The sequence below is a fragment of the Orycteropus afer genome, unplaced genomic scaffold (assembly GCF_000298275.1).
Source record: "Orycteropus afer afer isolate SDZICR_OR568_19922 unplaced genomic scaffold, OryAfe1.0 scaffold00844, whole genome shotgun sequence".
Taxonomy (NCBI): domain Eukaryota; kingdom Metazoa; phylum Chordata; class Mammalia; order Tubulidentata; family Orycteropodidae; genus Orycteropus; species Orycteropus afer.
In genome coordinates, this window is record NW_006922431.1 from 576144 (window position 1) to 600353 (window position 24210).

The 24210-nt window shown below is 36.2% G+C and overlaps 1 protein-coding gene across 1 annotated transcript; it reads right to left on the reverse strand.

The window, feature by feature from the left end:
- Nucleotides 1–3569: 3569 nt before the first annotated feature.
- Nucleotides 3570–4499, reverse strand: LOC103212080 (olfactory receptor 4K15-like). The gene has a single exon (XM_007958078.2). The coding sequence runs from the start codon at nt 4494–4496 to the stop codon at nt 3570–3572; it is 927 nt and encodes a 308-aa protein (XP_007956269.1). The 5' UTR covers nt 4497–4499.
- Nucleotides 4500–24210: the final 19711 nt, after the last annotated feature.

The following is a 24210-nucleotide window of genomic DNA, read 5'->3' on the forward strand; positions in this document are numbered from 1 at the left end:
CTTTGTATTTTGGTTATTGGTAAAATTTCCATTTGGTTTTTCTTTACATCTCCTAGTTCTGCACTGGGATTTTCTCTCTTTCATTTTTTCCCCAAGTATCTTCATAATTATTTGTTGAAGCCTTTTTATGATGACTATTTTAAAATATTTATCAGATAATTTTAACATCTCTTACACCTTGATATTGGCACCTATTGTGCATGTGGACACTCTTCTGACTATGCACAGAGTATAAACTCAAACTCTGAATACATAGTGACAATTCCTTGATTATAATTTAAAAAAAAAAAAAAAAAAAAACCCACTGCCATTGAGTTGATTCTGACTCATAGCCACCCCATTGGGTTTCTGAGGTGGTAAATATTTATGGAAGTAGATTGCCCAGTTTTGCTTCCACAGAATGCTTGGTGGGTTTCAATCACCAGCCTGCTGGTTGGCAGTCAGAAGCCTTAGGAAATGTGATTATTTCCAAGAGTAAACAATTTTTCTATTCATATACCAGGCCAATTAGAATACATTTTTGGTCTTTTCCTTGTGCTAAACCACACCTACACTGAAGGAATATGCTCTAAGTGTTTCAAGTCCAAAAGATCTAATTCTACTTCACGCTCTTGCAGGGATAAAACTTCCCTCTAAAGGCCTTAAATCATTTTGATTACCTGAAATTCCTTCCCATCATCCTTTTCTCCCAAGCTTCTACTCTTTCAGATGCCATGAAATCTATAATTTATTTCAAAGAAAGCTTCAAGAATTCATAGGTATTTTACTGAAAGGATCTCAGGTTATCTAAATTTAAAAATTGTCATTATAGAAGTATAAACTTCTAATCTAGAGGAATCTTGCAAGGATCAATCGAGATAATATATAAAAGTATAATTTCTAAGATATAAGTTGATAATTAAATGTAAGTTTGACTTCATTATTTTCATTATCATAATCATCATATGATACAGTGCTATATTACTTTTTTTTAAAATAGTATATTTTAGAAAAGAATCAACAGGGCCTTGCAGAATGGTGAAGTTATAAAGGAGAAAATTGAAGTAAAATTTATTTAAAGAATAATTGATATTAAATCATATTCTATACTGACCTTTCTCTCACATGATTTCAAAAACAAAATTTCACTTTGGGATATGTTTTTTCTGTCAAACACTAGAAGTTAGAAAATTAAGATGAACTTTGGAGTATGTCTCTTCTTTCAAACACTAGCAGTGAGAAGATCAAGATGATTTTCTCAAATTAGAATATGATATCGTTAAAAAGATCACTGATACAAAAAGTATAAATTAAATGCTATTCTGAAACTTTAGAAATAATATTTAAATATATTATATTACTTTAAAATTTTTTAATTTTTTTTCTAGGAGTACGAATTTGATAGGAAGAAGAATGAATTTGATAGAAGTAGTAATTTGATAAGAAAGAAAATATTTATTAAGAATAATTTTATGCCAAATAAAATAAGAATTATTTTATAAGCAAAAGGTGAGGAATACTATTTTCCTGTTTTCTAAACTGATTTGTTTTGGATTATAAGAACAAATGCTATAAAAAAATAAAATATGTCCTACAATATTTCATAAGGAGCTCTTGTGGAGTAATGGATAAGGGATTTGGCTGCTAACCAGAAGGTCAGCAGTTTCAAACCCACCAGCTGCTCTGTGGAAGAAATATGTGTTGATCTATTTCTGTAAAGATTTACTGCCTCAGAAAACTAATGAGACTCACTATGAGTTGGAATCGACTTGATGGCAGTGAGCTTGGTTTTTTATTTTTGTGTTTCATACATAATAGTAATTCACAAACCACAGTGAAAATATAGATTTCTTATAAAAAGGAAAAACAATGATCTTACACATTTGAGAACTTTGGAAAGCATGTATTCTCATTTATGTTTTATTGGGTGATATCTCAGGCTACATTCACTAGAGAAGCAAAACCAGAACTTATACATATAGTTAGATAGATAGATATAAAGAGATAGCTCTCAGAGAAATGGCTCAGGAGGTTGTAAAAGCTGGCAAGTCCTGAGGTATGGGATCAGATGTCAAGATGGTAGCTGCAGTGGCTGACATACCCAAAATCAGCAGCTAAGATGGCAGGTAACTGGTTAATGGGCTGTGAAGGGTGATGAATCTAAGATCAGCTGGTGTGGTAGTTATGTTTGTGTGTCAACTTGGCTGGGCCTGCTTGAGTGGCTGGGCAGCTAGTGGTAGTTATTCCCCATGATGAGACTGGCAATCAGCTCTATGGTGGGATCTACCACTAGCAGCTGAAGTAGCTGCCTTTGGGATGTGGTCTGCTTCCTGTATATAAGGAGAAGCCTTGAGAATGGTCTCTAGCATATGGCATGCTTGAATCCTGCATGTAGCCATGTCGTAGTTCAGCAGCCTGACATGCTCTGCCGACCTTGGTACTTACAATGAACTTGAATTAATGGCCTTCCATGTGGTTTGGTAACTTTGAGACTGTGCCTTTCTACTTGCCAACCTTGGGCTTCTCAGCCTCAGCAGCCAGCATCTGTCTGAGTGAATAAATGCCTCTAGCTCCAGTGAGCCAGGAGCAGGAGGCAGAGCTGGACCCCAAGGTTGAGGGGTTTTTACCCAGCCCCTAGAGCCTGGTACTTTGAACTTGGACTTAAAGCCTCCAAACTGTGAAAGAATAAACTTCTCTTTGTTAAGGCCTTCCCATTGGTGGTGTATTCTTTTCAGAGTGGCACTTGGTAACCAGAACAGCTGGTAAGATGGTGAGCTACTGGCTCACAAACTATGTAGACTAATGAATTCCAAGATCAGCAGGCCGTATGGCATCCCACAAGATAAAGGCCAAAGAACCAGAGGTCAGATGACAAGCCAATCTGGACTAAGCAAAAAGCCAGAATTTTTCCAGAACTGCCATATATTTTGGAATCAGCCACACCCCTAAGGAAATTCTCTTTCATCTAATTGGCTGCTCATAGCAGATCTCTTCATGGAGGTGATTAATTATATCGGATCACATCATGGCGGATGACTACATCATAATTACTAAACCACTGAGAATCAACCAAGTTACCATAAACCTTAACCATCAAAGGTGGTATAGATTAGAGGCCAGGACATGGAAATCAATAAAAGAATACATATAGCAGAGGGATATATTTAGCAGCATTATTGAAAAAACTACACTTTACATATAGAGAGACATCTATTTATGTGTGTATTCATTGAACCACTAACTTTGAGTGACAATCTGAAATTCAATTCAATATACTGACATGAAGAAACATTAATTGTGGATCCAGGTTTTGCTATATGTAGCATGGTCATATATGTTACATTTCCATGGTTAAGTCTATTTGGTAAGTGATTTCAGTTAATGAGTTCACCAACATTATTACTATTTAGTCTGTAAGTTTGAATAGTTTATAGTGAGAGATCACATTTCAAATATTATTTTGAGACACAAGAAATTATCTCGATCTATTTAATTTCTTATTTGAAATATAAATAATGGGAATAGCAAAGAATATAGGTAGGTGCCTTTATTTTTGTTTGTCATTATCACAAGGGAAAGCCAAGAAACTGTTAGGAAGTTACTTTTCGCCTCTTCAGTTTCTGCATTGCCAATATTACCTCCTTATTTCTTAATGTGTAGATCAAGGGGTTTAAGAGAGGGGTAAAAACAATATAGAATATTGAAAGTACCTTATCCACTCGGAAGTTGTTGAAAGGCCAGACATAGATGAAGATGATGGGCCCAAAAAACAGGATCACTACAGTGACATGGGCAGTCAGGGTGGCCCTGGCCTTGGCCATGCCCGCTGAGGATTGACGTCGCACAGTGACCAGGATGACTGTGTAGGAGATGAGCAGGAGCACAAAGGAGATCATACCCATTATCTCACTGTATGAGAGCATCAGTATCTCAAGTACATAGGTATCAGTGCAGGCAAGTTTAACAACCAAGGGAAGGTCACAGAAAAAGCTGTCCACATTATTTGGACCACAGAATGGAAGATTTACTATGAAAACGAACTGGCTTATTGAGTGAACAACCCCAATGAGCCAGGAGCCCACCACAAGGCCTGTGCACTTGCGTACATTCATGATGGTTGCATAGTGCAGGGGTCGACATATGGCTACATACCTGTCATATGCCATGGCCACAAGGAGCATCATTTCACCACCAGCAAAGACATGCTGAAAGAATATCTGGGCCATGCAGCCCTCAAAGGAAATGGTTTTATGCTCTGTGAGAAAGTCAATAATCATTTTGGGAGTTGCAAAAGTGGATAGACAGGTATCGATAAAGGAGAGGTTGCTGAGCAGGAAGTACATGGGGGTGTGCAGTGCAGGTTCAGAGAGGACTGTGAGCACAATGAGGAGGTTTCCCAGTAAAATTGATAAATAGAAAAGTGTGAAAAATGCAAAATAGAATTGTTGTAGCTCTTGAGGACCTGAAAGACTGTGTAAGACAAATTCAGTCACTCTTGAGGTATTTCCTTGGTCCATGATTTCCAGTCTCTGAAATCAGATCAGCAAATTTCCTATAAAGTGAAATGGAAATGGAAATAACATCACAAGTTGTGGAAATAAACAGGAAAAGCCAAGCCTCTCAAAACTCACTCTATAGTTATGTACTTCAGATCTTCATATTGTTGTTGTTTTGGGCTGTTGAGTACATCTGACTCAGTGGACCATATAGGACATAGCAGAACTGCTCCCATAGAGTTTCCTAGGCTGTATTCTTCACAGGAGCATATTGCCAAGTCTTTTCTCCTGTGAAGCAGCTGGTGGGATTGAACCACTGGCCTTTCAGTTAGCAGCCAAGTGCTTACCTTTTGCTGCACTAGTGCTTGTTTAGATTCTCATGGGCATGCAAATGCATACTGCTTGCAATCATATCTTTTATAATAACTATATACACAAAAGCCTTCATCTTTGCACTCCATCATGAAAATCATATTCTAAAAATACAGTGGTTAAATGCACTTTAAAATTCCTAATAAATAGCACAGTGAAGCCCTAGAGTTAAACTAATATCAAAGTTTCAAATTCTATCTCTTCTAATTGCTAGCAGTATGACTTTGGGCAAGTTCATTAAGCTTTAAGCTCTCTGTGCCTCAGTTTTTGCATCTACAAATAGGAGGGATAATGAAATATGCCTCATATGATTGATGTAAGAATTAATAGTTATAGAAGGTGAAATATTTAGAATAGTGTCTGGCATATAGTACATGTTCAATAGATATTAGGTGCTACACCTTTTTTTTCTATCTACAATGAAAATATTTCTTTATACAACTTAATATGATAAATGCTATTCCTGTGTAAAAGAATAAGGTATTTCATGCACTTTAGTATCATCTATTTACATTCAAGAATGTTAATATTTGATTTAGTATGATAATAATATATTTTTATCTTATTAGACAGTTCTTAATTTAGACTGTTTGTAAAGTCATGATGGCTGTTATTCACCCAGTGACTCTAAATTTAAGTGAATTTAATCCATGATCTTCAGCATGAAGTACAAAAAAATACTTGCTGACATTATCAACCTTTCTTCTCTATACTTTATGCAAACACATGTTATAGTCTTCAAAAAAAGGGGGGTCATATTTTGTCCTTTGTTTTTGGTTTTTCTTTTTTTCAGAACACATTGCTCATAGATTGTGCTCAATATTTGTAGATCTAAATGCTTTTTTAGTGTCATATCTGTTAAGAGAGAAGTGCTTTTATTTTACAGGCTAATTATCTCTGTGAACTTTGGGGAAAGCTCTAGAAAAACTCTTTCTTAAGAGCCTCAGATTCTTTCATCTGAGAAATAAAAACAATTCTCTATAGGTAAATTTTCAAGTTTTAAGTTAGTATGAAATTTAAATCACTGAGATTATTATGAAGAAAGTAAAAAAGATGCAAGATTAAAGAATACCTGCATTCAACAACATAGGAAACTTACCTTTAGAAATATGATCTCCAAATTTTTTCATTGAACTCCTCTCATAGAAGAAAGGCTATGATCAGATATATTCATTTACCTGTAAATTATAACCATATACATACAATATAAAATAACATTGAAATTCAAAATAAAAGTTTTCATAAAAAGAACTGCTAATGCTTTCCTGACTATCCAACACCTCACCTTCTGGGATACATGTATGCACCTACTTTGGATTCTACTGATCAAGAAATGGAAGTGACTCATTTTCTGGTCAGATATTTCACAATAGCCTGACTTGGGAGAAAGGAAGTCATTGCATGTAGCACTCTATTTCTGGAAGAGAAGACATAAAGTCACTGTTGGATAGAAAGATGCTTTCCCTAGGTTCTCTAGGTGAGGCAACAGTTAAGCACTGAAAGATTGGCTGTTTGAACCCACCCAGGGGCTCCTCAGAAGACAGTTGTGGTGATCTGCTTCCAAAAGGCCACAACCTTGAAAACCCTATGGAGCAGTTCTACTCTGCATTCATGGGGTCTCCATAAGTTGGAATTGACTCAAGAGCAGATGACAACAGCAAAGATACTTTCTCACGTTGGGCAAAAGAGTCAAGATGGTAAAGTCTATCTTTAGTTCCTTCTATCTCTACTTTCCTTTGTTCATCAAGTTAGTCAATTAATTTCTCCCCTTTTACCTATTCCACATTAGAATTCCAAGGTCATCATTCCCCTTCCTCCAGATAGCTAGTGATACCTGCATTCAGACAAAGTAAATACCCTTAACTGTTCAAAATTCTGTCCCTTTACCTGGAATTAGAGAAGGTACAATAGAGGTTGAAACTCTAAAATTACCTCCATAGAGATCTCTTTTAACTTTTGTAACTGTGTGTAGATACAATAGAGGAGTTCTGGTGGCACAGTGCCTAAGGCATTTGACTGCTAACCAGAAGGCTGTAGGTTCAAAAGCACCACCCACTCCTCAGAAGGAAAGTTGGACAATCTACTTCCATAGTGATACTGGAAACCCAAAGGAGGAGTCACTATGAGTCAGATCTGACTCATTGGCAGTGAGTTTGGCTTTTTAATATACATAGAAAACTTTTTACAGGCCTTGCCAATGCTAACAGTGATTATCTCTTGATGAGCAACATTTTATTCTTTGCATATCCTGTTTTCTGAGGTTATTTGTTTTCCTGCGATGGGCACGTATAATTTTTTAGTGAAGGAGGCTTACCTGCACAATGGTTAAGCACTCAGCTGATAACTGAAAAGTTGGCAGTTGAAACCCACCAATTCTTCCACAGGAGAAAAGACTTGAGGATCTGCTTCCATAGAGGTGCCTAGGAAGTCATATGCCTAGGAGATCCTCAGTTGCTTATCCATGACCTTTGACCTTTGTGTGTGTGGGGGGGGGATCCTCCATCTTATTATTATTTATTTATAAGGACATTTTACTACTAAGGCATTATCTTCCTTAACTGATTATTTCACAAATATTTTAGTTTACTCTTTGCATTTTAATTTTATTTTTGTCAAAGTTTCTAAAATATTTTTTAAATATTTTAGTAAATTCAGTTCTATAATTTTCCCAAATACTTTTTGCCTTTGTTGTCTACCTTTTTTTTGTTGTTGCTTTCTTTGCTTTTGTGCACCAATGTACTTTTACTTTTAAAAATGTATAGTTAAAAAGCTTATAAATTAATAAAGTAAATTTTGAACAAAATTTTAAAATAATGGAGGCTATGGGAAAAGTATATTGAGTGAGTTCTTAATAGTGATATTTTCAGATGTCACATCTCCAAATGCTATCTTTATTGAGAGTGCCAGTGTTGGCTGGGAGGGTTGTGAAGAATGCCATTTCTAAGGTTATCAAATCCTCATGGTAAAGGAGATGAAATTCCCTGGCAGAAATTATAAGTACCAGCTATTAGTTGAAGGAAGATAAGGATCAGGTTTTTCAGTATGTCTCTGAAATTACTCCACAAAATTTCTATCTATTTCATCTAGCTGGTACTTTTGCCTAGTACCAGGCTAAGAAGCCTTATAAATAGACTAATCTCTTTGCAGGTCCCTTGTAACCATATTTATCTTTAATCTCCTGAAATAAACTAAGCCTTACTATGAGGAGTTACCAGAGAAAGATGCAATAGCCAAAGGGCAATCTAAGAAATTCTTATTACCCAAAGGAAGACCAAACACCAATTAACTAAAGATGAAATTTTATATTTAAAAAAATATATATTATAAATTTCTTAACTATTTAAGCTGAAATTGCAAACTTTCACGTGACTGAATTTTTAAAACACTTTTTATAGTGATTTGGGTGAAGGTTTCCAGAGCAAATCAGTTTTCCACTCAACAATTCATATCCATTTTTTTTCATGTCTTTGATTGCAAATCCCACAATGTAGCATCACTCCTCCAACTTCCTCCCTGTGTTTCCCATTTTCATTCTTCCTCCTTTCTTAACTCTTGCTGTCATCTGAAATTTGTCCTTGGTCAAATGCTGCCCTTTTGATTTCCAGTGGTTGATTGTTCTAAGGAGTGTGTATCTCTGGTGTTATTGTTTACCTTATTCACCTATTGTTTGGCTGAAAATTTAGCCATGGGGGTGAGTTGCATTCCAGGCTAGAAGGGTGGCTCAAGGCCATAGTTTCAGGGAGTGCCACCAATCTCTATCCAACTCATAAACCTGGTCTTTTTTACGATTTTGAGTTTTTTTCCATGTTTCTCCACTCTATCTACAACCTTCTAATACTATCCCTTTCACAGCAGTCAGTAGTAGCCAGGATCTATGAGTGGGTATGCATAAGTGTTCACTCAAGCTGAACAGGTGTGAGAAGGTGAATGGGATTATACTCATGAATATATGTCTACATACACCCATGAACTATGTGCCCACAGAACTGTGTGCCCACGGAAGCTATGTCTACATATGTAGTTATATATGCGGTAAATATACCCATAAAAAAATAGAGAATACGGGAGGAAATTTACAAAAAAAACCCTTAGCCATGAAGAAACATATTGAGGGAATAAGTTTCTGGACCTGGAGTGTAAGACAACAGTCTCAGGGGACATGAAGGTCAAATGGCACAACACAATCCACATGTTCCACAACCTGCTTTAGTGAGTAGCAACTGGAAACTTGAACCTGTGAAAGGCCATCTAAGATGCACCTATTGTTTTCTACCTGTCCAGAGTAAAAAAGAGTGAAAAAAATCAAAGATGTGTGAAAAAGTCCAAAGGACTAATGTTGTTGTTGTTGTTAGCCATGGAGTCGGCCCCGACTCATAGCGACCCCTCCTTGGGTTTCCAAGGCAGTATCACTATGGAAGTAGGATTGCCCAATCTTCCTTCCGAGGAGTGGCTGGTGGGTTTGAACCGCCAGCCTTCTGGTGAGCAGTCAAATGCCTTAGGCACCATCCTACCAGAGCTCCTAATAGATCACATGAACCTTAGCCTCCCTAACCGGGAGATCAGGTGATTGGTTTTGATTCTAAGCTCCAGGAGGGAAGGAATCAAGATTTTTTTTTTTTTCCTTCTCATTACAGTTAAGCCTGTGCCTCACAAAGTGTCTGCTTTGTGAGGTCAAAAAGTAGCTTTCCAATTAATGAATTGATTAATAAATAATAATATGAATGATTATATGGATGCATTAATTAATATAATTCAATTTTACTAGGCAGAATAATGGTGAAATAAAACTTGTTATATTATCATTCTGTCCTTGTTTATTAAAACCCATTGCCGTGGAGGTGATTCTGACTCATAGAGACCCTATAGTATAGAGTAAAACTGCCCCCTAGTGTTTCCAAGGCTATAATCTTTACAGAAGAAGACTGCTACCTCTTTCTCCTGTGCAACTGCTGATTGGTTTGAACCACTGACAATTCAGTTAACAGTTGAGCTCCTAACCACTGTTCCACCAGAGCTCTTTCCTTGTTTATAGAAGAAAGAAAACAATCCACATAGTAAGTGAATCATAAGTAACTACCTAGATTTTTATGAGCATCAAAATATGAAAAATTCCAAAAAAAAGTCAACCCACCTTCTATCTATCATCTTGAAATCATGACAGTGCTAAATTATAGCTGATAAAACAGAAAGAATGGAAAAAGATAAGGAAGGAGGAAAAAAAAGAGGAAAGGAAGGAGGAAGGTAAGGAAGGATGGAGGGAGGGAAGGAGAGACAGAGGGGAGGAAGGAAAGAGGGAGAAGGGAAGGAATTCTGAAGGGCATCTTCAAAATGATTATATTTCTTCTGCAAAATTACTATTTTGCTGAGCATTGGTAAAATCTTCCAAACATTATAATACTTCCAAACACAAATCTTGCATTTGATTCTTTTATCTTAACATTCATCTGCAAATTCTTCCCATTTTATAGCTGAGAAACAATGTAAAAATAGAAATAGATGCTGGAAATCAGGAGGCAATATCACTTAGAACTGTTTACTAATTAATCCATTTTAAATGGATAAGCTTTGAATACAAAAAAATAACCTATGGCATGACATGAATTTGAGTGGACTTTCATAAATAATAAGAACTAAGAGAATGTTTTCATGTAAACAGAATTTCTACATCACTTGGTTCTATAAATCCTAAAATAGAGGTACATGCTAGAAATACATAACTCTCACTGCCACCGAGTTGATTCCGACTCATGGTGACCCCTCCTTAGGTTTCTGAAGCAGTATCTCTATGGAAGTAGATAGATATCCCAGTCTTCCTTCCAAGGAGTGGCTGGTGGGTTTGAACCACCAGCCTTCTGGTTAGCAGTCAAATGTCTTAGGCATTATCCCACCAGAGCTCCCTGGTTATGGAGGTACATAAGTAGGAACTAGAAATCAAATCTTAATCCCAATCTCTATCACTGACTAATTTTGAGGAATTCCAGACACTCCTATTAAGTTTTTTAAAACTCAATAGGAACCTTATGGAAAATCATATGGGTGTATCCTGCTGTCCCAATATTATTATAGAAGTAAAAGGAACAAAAAATAAATAAACCCTTGAAAGAAAAAAAAAAAAAAAAAAGTCTTTACAAAACACAAACAGAAAGACATGGGCAAAAGGGAAGATGGATTCTCAGACTTAACCTGATAAATATCAAAGCGTTAGGTTGAGTTTTGATGTATTGGCTCTAAATACCAAGTTGTGGATACTTCATTTATCAGCTAGCTGAGGTACATAGCCCGGGCGCAGATAACATGGGTCCTTTGAAAATACAGATCCTGAAATAATCTCTATTATTATCTATAAAAATAAGCCACTATACCATAAATGTTGGTAAAGTATCTATCAATAAATTGTTTATTAGAACAACCGAAAAGGCCATTAAAGCAATTGAACAAAACTAAATAGGATCATCTCTTCTCATTAACTAATTTTTCCACTTGGAAAACCTTTAGCTTATCCAGTTACTTAGAAATGATGTTGTATGTGTGTGTGTGTAAAATGCTAGATTAAGGCATACCCTAATGACAATGTCTGTAAAAACTTAGAAACTATGAAATATAGACTTTAATTGCATTGTTATATAAACTTATAGAATTTTGAAAGAGATATTAATATCTACCATTTCTTGTATATTCATTACATGCTAGGAATTCTACAAACAATTTATAAGACTATTGAAATTTTTGTATATATATTATGTACATGTAGATACATACATACAGAAGTATATGTAAAGATACAGAGGTATATATAAAGATACACAAAAGTATACATAAATATACAGATTATATATTTTTTACACATGTATAAACAAAATGTATACTTCTATATAATATATATAACCATTTATATACCATAAAAATTATATATGTACACACACACAGATATATATTTAGAATATGCACAGTCATGCTTCAAGTATAGTTTTATTCAAATATAAAATCTCAGTGAAGTGAAATAATTGACTTCATCATATGACAAAAAACTGACAAAGCTAGAATTTATGTTATGTAAATTGTATTCGAAGTATTCTAAACTAGTATGTTTGCCTGATTATTTGCATAGACATCAATGCAACAACTAAAGACGTATAAATCCATAAATGTGTAAAGCAGCAGTTGAAGTTGGCATGCAGAGTAGAAACACATTTTGGTTTGTGTACCTGGAGAACAAACTAAGAGATCATAGTGGCTGACTTTGTGGAAGAGGAAAATGCACTTTTGCAAACTTGAAATTCAGTGGCATGTAAAGAATTAGCTCATCTTAAGACATTCAGAGAGTTTTCAAACATGGTGAGACAAATTCAATCTCACTGACAGAATTAAAAGAAATAGAAAACTATATTAAAATAGTTTATCAATAGGAAGTATTGAAACTTACATGAGCTGTTGCTGGATTGCCATGTGGACTTACTAACTCCACCAGAGCTCCTAGAATTTGCCTACTCTTTTTTATTTCAGAAGTTCCACTGGAATAATTTGAGGTAGCATGGTGTTAGAAATGTGTTCTTCTCATACTGCTTGCAGTATGCCTCACTTTATTTACGAGGGGTGGAGATGAAAATGTACTTGTCCTTGAAGTAGTGATTTTGCCCAGTGGGACCATTGCTAACTTATTTGATGTCATAAACTAGCAAGTATTATTTCAACTTAGGGATTCACACTTCTAAAAATCATGCTCCCAACCTATCTTTAGTCTTGAAACTAGAGTGGCATTAATTTCTTATGAATATTTATTCACAGGCAAGATTTCTGAGCATTTTTTAGATTTATAATTAGGTTCTCATAAAGTGGCTTTTATTCTTTCTTCAGGCTCTGTGAAATAAATATTGTTTTAAGCAGCATTCTAATTGCTTATTATTGTAATAAACCTGTTCCAGTTGCTATCGAGTTGACTCCAACTCATGGCAAGCCTGTGTGTCAGAGTAACAGAGGGTTTCATAGTTTCCAATGGCTAAATTTTTGGAAGAAGATGTCCTGGCTTTTCCTCTGGGACACCTCTGATTGGACTTGAACCTCCAACATTTCAATCAGCAGCTGAGCACATTAACCATTTACATCACCCAGGGATAGCTGCTATATTAATAAAACTCTAACTCATTGCTGTCGAGTCGGATCCTATTCATAGTGGTCACTCTTGGGTTTCCTGGGTGATGTCACTATGGAAATAGATTGTCCAATCTTCCTTCCAAGGAGTGGCTGGTGGGTTTGAACTTCAAGCCTTCTTGTTAGCAGTCAAATGCCTTAGGCACTATACCACCAAAGTTCCCACTGTATTAGTAGATATAGTAAAATATTGAAATATAACAAAACTATAAATCACTTGGGCAAAACATTATGTCTTTTTTTTCTGAATCCCTCAATTAAATTCAATTCATTAATTTTTAAAAATTGAATATTTACTACATTCAAAACCACAGAATAACAATTCAAGAATAGACAAAGTGCCTATCAGGTAGTTGTTCAGAAAATAGAATGGGTAGTTAAAGGAAACAAACAATATAAGTATAAACAATTTATTTGTAAAGTACAATTGAAAAATAAATACAAATATAATAGTAAAAGGGCACACAAAATTACAAACTTTCAACACTGAGATTATATTTTCTTGGAAAGGAAGAAATGCAAAGAAGAATGATAGAGAAGGAGATAATACAAGGAGAAGGAAAAAGACAAAAATGTAGAATTTGCAAATAACCTTAAGTGAGACATAAGGTTTTGAAAGGCAGAGATAGTGAGTAAAGAAAGATCATACAGTGTATGACTATGACAACAAAATTAAATAAATACATACATGAATAAATAATAATAATAATAATAAAGCAAGTGAGTGAAGAGAAGTGGAAGAGCCAAGGCTGCAGCTTGGCCACAGCACAGCGTATGTCAGATAGTTTGACTGGACCATGTTTTGAAGGATCATAGGCAAAGGCCTTAGGATTTTGTTCTTAATCTGTTAGAAAACAGAATGACATTCATGGTTTCAGTGCAGGAGACTCTGCTTTAGATATATGTAGATATGTATCTGGCAGTGTTTATGGAATTGACTAGAGGGGCAAAAGGCTGCAGTATATAGGTACAATTAGAGGATATTGCAGAAGTTCCATATACATACAAAATGAACTCATGAGATGGGTTTAGATAAAGGCAGGATTAAGATAATAAGCATTTCAGGGGTAGGATGTTTGTTATTAGCTGCTGGCTAGTAGGTCCTGATTCATGGTAACACCATGTATATTGAGATCAGACCATTGTGATCCACAGGGTTTTCATTGGCTGAGTTTTGGAAGTAGATCACCAGGTCTTTCTTCCTGGTCCATCCTACTCTACAATTTCTGCTGAAACCTATTCAACGTCATAGAACATGCAAACCTCTACTGACATGGGTGGTGGCTATGCATGAGATGTGTTGGCCAGAATCAAACTGGGTCTCCTCGTGGAAAGAGAGAATTCTGCCACTGAAGCACCACTGCCCTTCAGAGATAGGACATTCAGTCTCAACTGATTGCAAACAAAGGCCAAGATAAGTGGTGACAAATCAAAGAATTAAAAACCTGGAATGAACCAGATGGATGTTCTAGTACAGGGAATTTCAAACTGTGGTGCTAGGGGACTCTGAGGATGTTATGCAGATGCCCCTACATACTCCTAAAGGAGAGTGGAGCCTCCAGTTCTTCCCAGACCCTTGAAATACTATAATCAAGTTTGCACAGCTACAAATGACTATCAGTAAGGTAATAGATAAACACTGTAGTACATACAGTGAGACACTGCTCAGCAATAAAAAGGAATGAACTATTGAAAACCATAACAATTTGAATGAATCTCAAATAATTATACTGAGTAAAAGAATCCAAACCCTCTATCTCTCCAAAAAAAAAAAACTACAAAAGGTGAATTGGGGAACTTAGGAAAAATATTTTGAGGGTGATGGATATGCTTATTATGTTGATTGTGGTGATAACGTCACATTATCTTGATTGTGGTTATGGTTTTTGACATGCAAATATAAAAACTTACCAGATCGTGTGCTTAAATATTTATTGTATATCAATTATACCTTCAAAAAACTGTTTTTAAAAAACAATACAGCTACCATAAAATCCAGTAATCTCACGGCTAGGTATCTACTGAAAAGAAATGAAACTATCTTCACACAAAATTCTGTATGAATGTCTGTAGGAATATCATTCATTGTTGTGTTGTTGTTGTTATGTGCCATTGAGTTGAACCCAACTCATAGCGTTCCCTCCATGATTTCTGAGGCAGTATCACTATGGAAGTAGATTGCCCACTCTTCCTTCTGAGGAGTGACTGGTGGGTTTGAACCACCAGCCTTCTGGTTAGCAGTCAAATGCCTTAGGCACTACACTACCAGACTTCTGTTATCTGGTAACTGGATGAAAAAAAAAAGGGGATATATCCATACAATGGAAAAGTTGTTATTGTTGTTAGGTGCCATTGAGTCAGTTCTGACTCATGGTGACCCTATGTGCAATAGAATGAAACACTGCCCAGTTCTACACCATCCTCACAGGATTTGCTATGCTTGATCCCATCGTCACAGCCACTATGTCAGTCCATTGCATTGAGGATCTTCCCCTTTTTCGCTGGCCCATCACTTTGCCAAACATGGTATCCTTCTCCAGGGACCACTCCTTTCTTACAACATGACCAAAGTAGGAGAGAAAAAGTCTGGCCATTCTTGCTTCTAAGGAGCATTCCTTCTGTACTGCTTCCAAGACAGATTTGTTTGTTCTTCCAGCAGTCCACCACAACGCAAATGAATCAATTCTTCTTCATTCTCCCTTATTCACTGTCCAGCTTTCACATGCATATGAGTTACCGAAAGTACCATGGCTTGGGCTGGGCGTACCTTAGTCTTCAAAGTGATATCTTTGGAAAAGTATTAAATGATAAAAGATATGAGGAAACTAACAGCAACAACAATTGATTCTTGTAACAAAATGGATGAATTATAAATGCATTTTATTGATTAAAAGAAACCATTAATATGAGAGTCAGGAAAATGCAAAATTACAAGAAGGAAAACAGATAAGTGGTTACCAGGAGTTGTAGGGAAGGTAAGGTATTGTCCATATATAAGGACAAAAAATGGGGAAATTTTTGAAGTGATGGACAGTTTTGTATGGATCTTTGGTTATGGATATATAACTGCATTTTTCAAGATACTTAGAAATTCACACAACAAAAAGTGAACTTTACTCTTCATAATATTTTTTAAAGATCACAAATAATTACAGAAAAAGTTTTATTCATCTTAACATAGCAAAAGTAAAACAGAATGATAAAACCAACACTAAACTACTAGGGCATGAAATGTGAAGATAATTCACAAAAGATAAAAACTGCATTATAATTCAATAAAATGCTAAATAAAACAGCAGTCATTAAAGTTGTCCACTAAATTAACAGATTAAAATTTTGTGCTCAATGATGAAAAAAAAAATATGTATTTAGCATGCAGTGAGAAAAACACTCTGAAAAGCAATTTTAAAAAAATAGATCAAGTGACTTTAGTCTTGTCTTCCTAATTTAACTCTAGGAAACTTCTGGAAGAAAGGATCATAAACATGCAGGAAATAACTACAATAATTTAAAAATATGCAAATGATGAAACATACATAGAATGAATACCATGTTTTTATTAAACTCATAGTTATTAAGAAATTTTTTTTAATATTTTTAATATTTGGGAAAATGCTTACAACATTTGAAATACATATTTGTAGCATTAAGGAATTGGGCAGATAATCAAAAGGTCTGTGGTTTGAACCCACCAGTGATCTGCTGGAGAAAGATGCTTCTGTGCAGATTTACAGCCTGGGAAACACTATTGGGTCAGAATTGACTGGATAACAGTGAGTTTATTTTGGTTTGGATTTACAGTATGGCAAGCACTGTGCTCCTCACAGCCACCTGTGAATCCTTGCAATCTCTTGTCACCTCCATGTTTGCAAATACACAGTGGGAAAAAAGGGAAATCCTCTGACCAGAGCTTGGGTGAGTGGAAGCTCTCCATCTACAGCCTGTACACCAAAGAGCTCTTGGGGTGCACCGTCAAGGACTGACAGTCAGGAAATGCCATTCTCTCAGAATCATCTGATCCCATTTTGGATGATGCTTCAGTAAATCATCTGCTTGAGAGATGGAACTCTATCTTATAATGAGACAAGTTTGATGACAAAAGTAAGGTCACAATAATAACTATCCACTATATTTGGGCCACAGAAAGATACGTTTACAATGACTGACTCTGGGAGGCATGACTCAAATGACCCAAGAGCCTACAACTAGGTCTGCACATTTTCACAAGTTCATGATGTTTCCATAATGAAGAGGTTTACATACAGCTACATAGTTGTTATACGCCATGGCTACAAGAAGCATCACTTCATCACCGACAAAGGCATGGAGCAAGAATATCTGGGCCATGCAGCCCTTAAAGGAGATAGTCTCGAGTTCATAGAGGAAGTCATGGATCATTTTGGGAGTTGCATAAGAGACCAGAAACACATCAAGAACAGAAAGTTTACCAAGCACATGGGTATATACAGGACAGGCTCAGAAATTACTGTAAGGACAATAAGGAGATTTCCCAGAACAATCGTGATGCACAAGAAGTTAAAAAAAACATGTAGAAATACTGAACTTCCAGAAACTAGAGAGTCCCAGCAACTTAGCCACTCCAGAATAATTTCCCTGATCCATGTTCTCAAGCTGTGAGAGAAGGACCAAAAACAGATATGTTGATTATTATTAAGAGCATGAAAAGTAAATCACAATTCTGAAGGATTCTTCTTAATATTAATTTTAAAATACATTAGATTCATTGTTATCAGTAATTTTGAAAAATCTATTTTTCTATCTATTATTCTTACTAATGAATGATGAAGGATCTCTGGTGGCATAGTACCTAAGGCATTTGACTGCTTACAAGAAGGTTGGCGGTTCAAACCCACGAGCCACTTTGTGAAAGGAAGACTGGGCAACCTATTTCCATGAAGATTAACTGCCTTGGAAACCCAAAGGGGATTGTTATGAGTTGGAATTGTGAAGTGCACATGTTGTAAATAAATCAACAACTCCATTTTATAAATTGAGTGTTCAATCTAATCCCTTTTTTTAAACTTTTCATTGTGATTTGTATGAAAATTTACAATGAAAACTCAGAAGTTCATACACATTTTGTTTCATGACTTTGATTGAAATCCTCGCAACATAACAACTCTCTTCTCACTTCCTCCCTGTGGTTGCCTTTATTCTGTGTTCTTCTTCCCTATACATTTCTGCCTTTTGAGCTTTCTCCCTGCTCAAATGCTGCCCTTCTAATCTCTTAAATTTGATTGTTCTAAGGAGTACACCTCCCTGGTGTAACTGATCACCTCAAAGTCCTGGCTATTGTTTGGCTGAAGGTTAAGACACAGGAGTAAATTCAATTCCAGGCATGAAGGGTGAGCTGAGGGCATGGTCTCAAAGATTTCACCAGTCTCTATCAGACAAGAAAGGCTGTTTTTTGTTTTTTGTTTTTTGTTTTTTGTTTTTTGTTTTTATGACATTCAGTTTTGTCACATCTTTTTCCCACTATACCCAGGACACACTTTCTCTGTCTCTGTCTCTGTCTGTCTCTCTGTCTCTCTGTCTCTTTCTCTCTCTGTGGCTGTATATACATACATATATATATATATATATATATATATATATATATATTAGTGTTTCAATGCTATTCATAGGGTTTCAATGGGCAATATTTCAGAAGCTGATGGTCCCATCCTTCTTCCCAGTCAGTCTTGGTCTGGAATCTGCTGAGACCTGCCCACTTTGGGTGACCCTTCTGGTACTTGAAATACCAGTGGCCTAGCTTCCAGCCTCACAGCAATGCACAAGCCACCACAGTTGACAAATTGACAGAGCAGTGGTCAACATTCAATCACTTCAGGAGGTAGCATATGATCAAGAGCATATGGTATTGAAGGAAGAAGTCCAAACTGCACTGAAAGAATTAACAAAAACCTGGGTCCCAGGAATTGATGAAATACCCATTAAGATGTTTCAACAAACAGATTCAATAGTGAAGGCACTTATTCATTTATGCCAAGAAATTTGGAAGACAGCTACCTGGCCCACTGCCTGGAAGAGATCCATATTTGTACCCATACCAAAGAAAAGTGGTCCCACAGAATGTGGAAACTATCAAACAATACCATTAATATCACATGCAAGTAAAATCTTACTGAAGATAATTCAAAAATGGTTGCAGCAGTATATTGACAGAGAACTTCCAGAAATGCAAGCTGGATTCAGAAGAGGACGTGGATTGAGGGATATCATTGCTGATGTCAGATAGAATTTGGCTGAAAGCAAAGAATACCAGAAAGATGTTTACCTGTATTTTATTGACTATGCAAAGACATTTGACCATATGGATCATAACAAATTATGGATAAGGTTGAGAAGAATGGGTATTCCAGAACACTAAATCATGCTTATGGGAAACCTGTATATAGACCATAAGGCTGTTGTTCAGACAGAACAAATGTATGCTTCATGGTTCAAAATCAGGATGTGTGTGTCAGGTATGCTGTATGCTGACAAGTAATCCAAGAAGTTAGACTGTATGAAGAAGAACATGGCATCAGAATTAGAGGAAGACTCATATGCAGTATGCAGAGGACACAACCTTGCTTGCTGAAATTGAAGACGGCTTGAAGTACTAACTAATGGAGATCAAATACTATAGTCTTCAGTATGGATAATATCTACAAAAAAAAAAAAAAAAAAACTCACTGTTGTCGAGTCTTATCTGACTCAGAGTGACCCCTCCTTGAATTTCTAAGGCGGTATCACTACTGAAGAAGAATGACTATATGGATAATGTCTAAACATAAAGAAAACAAAAATCCCATCTGGATAAAATAAGAGTGAAGAAAATCAAAGATACATGGGAAAAGTTAGTCCAAAGGGCTAATGGACTGTGAGAAGCTCAGCTTAAATGGCCCTGAGACCAGAAGAACTAGATGTTGCCCAGCTGTCAATGCCAACCCCTCAGAAAGAGATTGGAGATTGTGGATCGAGTGGGAGGAAAGTGGAACAAAACTCAAAAACATAAAAAAGACCAGGAGTACTGGTCTGATAGAGACTGATGAAGCTCCCAAGACTATGACCTCCAAGTTACCCTTCAGGCCTGGAATTGAACTCACTTCCATGGCTTAACACTCAGACAATAGGGCTACAAGCTGGACACCTACATCAGAGAGATGCACTCCTTAAAACAATAAACCATGGGATGTCAGATGGGAAGCATTTGCACAGGTACAAAGACAGGGAGACAGAAATGCACAGGCAAGAAGGACTAATGGAAGGGGTAACCATGGGGAAGAAGTGAGAGGAGAATTGTTCAACTGCTGGGAATATAAACAAGGTTGCAAAACAAAATGTATATGAACTGTTGAATTTAAAACGAATCCACTTTGTAAAGTTTCACACAAACCACATTAAAAAATTAAAAAAAAAAACCACTTCACAACTGAGCATATATGCAACATCACAATAAATGCAGAAAAGATTGAGGTTGCCAGAGATTTCATTTTACTTAGATTAACAATCTACATCTATGGAAGCAGCAGACAAGAAATCAAGTGTCATATTGCATAAGACCTCTTTAAAGTGTTAAGGAGAAAAGATATCACTTTGAAGACCAAGGTACACTTAACCCAAACCATGGTATTTTCAATAGCCTCACATGTATGTGAAAGCTGGAAAACAAATGACAAAGACCCAAGAAGAGTTGATGTCTTTGAATTGTGATATTGGTGAAGAATACTGAAAACACCATGGACTGCCAGAAGAACTAACAAATCTGGCCTGGAAGAAGTGCAGCTGGAATGATCCTTAGGAGCAAGAATGGCCAGAGTTCATCTCACCCATGTTGGTCACATTGTCAGAATGGACCAGTCCCTGGAGAAGATATCATACTTGGTAAAGTGGAGGGTCAGCAAAAAAGGGGAAGACCTTCAACAAGATAGATTGACATAGTGGCTGTAACGATGGCTCATCATTGCAAGGATTGTAAGGATGACACAGGACCAGGTGGTTTTTCATCCTGTTGTAAATAGGGTCAGTATGAGTCACAGCCAACTCAACAGCACTTAACAACAACAGTATGTCCAGTATCTCCAATTTTGAGCCTTTCCTGCTGGTTGGCAATGTACCATCAAATTCTTCCAGTCTCAGGTCATGTAGGCTGAGGTTCCTATGGTGCATTAGTCTTTTGGACTAATTGTTTCCATTTTTCTTTGATTTTTTTCTTTCTTCTTTGCTCCAGAGGAAGAGAGACAAATCGTTGTCTTAGATGGCTGCTCACAAGCTCTAAAGTCCCTTGTTGCAACTCACCAAAGTTGCATGTAGAGCGATGGTTTTGTGGAATATGTTGTGCCAATTGAGTTTGATCGCCCACGACCATGATCCTAAACCCACAGGCTCAGTGACTCACTCTTTCAAGGTGTTTGGATGTGCCTAAGAAGTTATCATAGTTTTGCCCCCTAATAGCACTATTTTATATATGGACATTTTTATAGCACATACAAACACACATATAGAAATATCATCTGCCAAACCTGTCTATGCTCCTGGTATAGTTTCATTTTTACCTGCCCAACCTGATCATCTTGCTTGTCTACCTAGGTATCCAACCATAGATTAATCTTTGTTGTCACTGATAATGCAGTATTGTTTGTGTAATAGTATTTACTTGTGTTGTCTGTACCTCTTGTGCACCATTCTTGTCTTCCTTTTCCATAATGATATTGTACTGGTCACTCGCTTCTTGATACTGCCTTTGCTTTTACCCAAATCAATGTGTCTCTTAACTAACTAGAAATTTTCCCTCCTCCCCCCTCCCATTCTTGGTAACCAATAAAGTTTCCTTTCTTTCCTTGACTTTTTCTAATAGTCATACAATTTGTCCTTCAGTGATTGATTTATTTCACTCCACCGAGTTCATAATGTCCACCAAGTTCATCCACTTTCTGGGATATTTCATAAACATTTCATTAGTCTTTAATGTTGTGTAGTATTACATTGTATGTATGTTTGGCTATCCATTCATCTGTTGATGGACGTTTAGGTTGTTGCCATTTCTTTGCTATTGTGAATGAACATGGGTATGCATATATCTATTTGTGTCCTGGCTCTCACTTCTTTAGGACATATACCGTATAGTAGGGTTGCTGCGTGAAATGTTTTCCTATGTCCAACATTTTAAGGAAGTGTCATACCATTTTTCACAGTGATTATACTATTTTAAAGTCTGGTCAGCAGTGTATAAAAGTTCAAACTTTGTATAACCTTACCAACATTTGTTGTTTTCTGTCTTGTTGAATTTTGCTATTATTGCTGGAGTGAGATTAAGTCTCGTTGTTTGGATTTGCATTTCTCTAATGGCTAATTAACATTTCTTCTTCATATGTTTGTTGGCTGCACGAATATCTTTGGTGAAGTGTCCATCATGTCCTCTGTCCATTTTCTAATTGGATTGTTTGTCTTTTTGATGCTGAGGTGTTGAGGTTTTCTATAAATTTGAGAGATGAGTCCCTTCTCAGATATGTCATTGCTAAATGTTTCTTCCCAATCTGTTCTCAATTTATTCTCTTGGAGAAGTCTTTCAATGTACATAAGAATTTAGTTTTCAGATGGCCCCAGTCATCTAGTTTATCTTATGCTGTGTGTGCACTTTTTTGTTATGTTTGATAGTCTATTTATGCCATAAATTAACGTCCTCAAGTTTGACTATTATTTTCTTTGACAAACTTTATAGTTTTAGGTTTTACATTTAGGTATTTGATAGAACTTGAGACAGTTTTTGTGCATGAAGTGAGGTATGGAAAAAAATTTCATTTTGCTGCAAATGGATATTCAGTTTTGCCACCACCATTTGTTAAAGAGACTATCTCTTTCCCATTTAGTGGGTTTCAGCCCTTTGTCAAATATCAGCTATCCATGGATTGCTGGATTTATTTCCAGATTCTCAATTATTTCCACTGATACTGTAAGTTGTATTGTTTTCCTTATTTTCTCTTCAGAGATCTTTTTGTTGATGTAGAAATATCCAGATGAGTTTTGTATGTTTATCTTGTCTCCTGCCAATTTACTTATTCTTTCAATTTGTTTCAATAGTCAATTGGTTTTTCTATGTATATGTATTTTTGGGCTCTTCCATTAGGTGCATAGACAGTATTATGGTTATGTCCTCTTGTTTGAATGATCCTCTGTTGCATATAGGGTTGCTCTGAGTCAGATCCAACTCAATGGTACCTAACAACACAATGACATATTTACTTACTCAAAACATGCTTATAATATTAAGAAAAAGAACAAGTTATAAAACACATGTGTAATATGACCCATAAAAATGGGTAAACATAAAAATAACAACAATCTAATATTCAATATTTTGAGCAGTAGCTTGAATGTAATTTTCCTATTATAATTTAAATCATTTCTTTAATGTTTATAGAACATCTTCTCTCTGCCAGAGAGTAGACAAAACAAAGAAATTTCTGCTTTAATGGACATGATGTATTATAGTGGAAAAAAACAGTAAAACAAGTAAAATTCACAGCATATTAAATGGTGATACTGCTATGGACAAAAATAATGCAATAAAGGAGAATATAGAATATTGCAGAAGTGACATGAAAATTTCAATAAGGAGTTCAGGGAGGGCCTTATATGGAAAGTGACATATCAGGAAAAGCCAAAGGAAATTATGGCATGAAAATACATTATAGGCAAAGGGAACAGCAAGTTAATGATTGAAGTCAGAAGCTAGCCTAGCATATTCAAGGATCAAGAAGGTAGTGGGGCTGAGCAATGTGAGTTGAATAATAAATAGTAGGATAAAAGTCAGACTGAGGGCTGCAGGATTTTGGCCTTTATGGAAAACAAAGGACTTTGGCATACTTTGAGCTATTTTTGTTGTTAGGTGTTGTCATCAGTTTTGACCCATAGCAACATTAGGCACAACAGAACAAAAAATGCCTGGTCCTACGCCATCCTCACTGTCATTGCCATGCTTGAGCCATCCTTGCAGTCACTGTGTCAATTCATCTTGTTGGGGGTCTTCCCCTTTTTCACTAACCCACTACTTTACCCTCAATGAGATCCTTCTCCAGGAACTGGTCCCTCCTTACAACATGACCAAAGTTTGATAGATGATGTCTGGCCATTTTAAATTATCAGAAGCATTCTTGCTGTAGTTGCTCCAAGAAAGATTGATTGTTTCTTCCAGAAGTCCATGGTATTC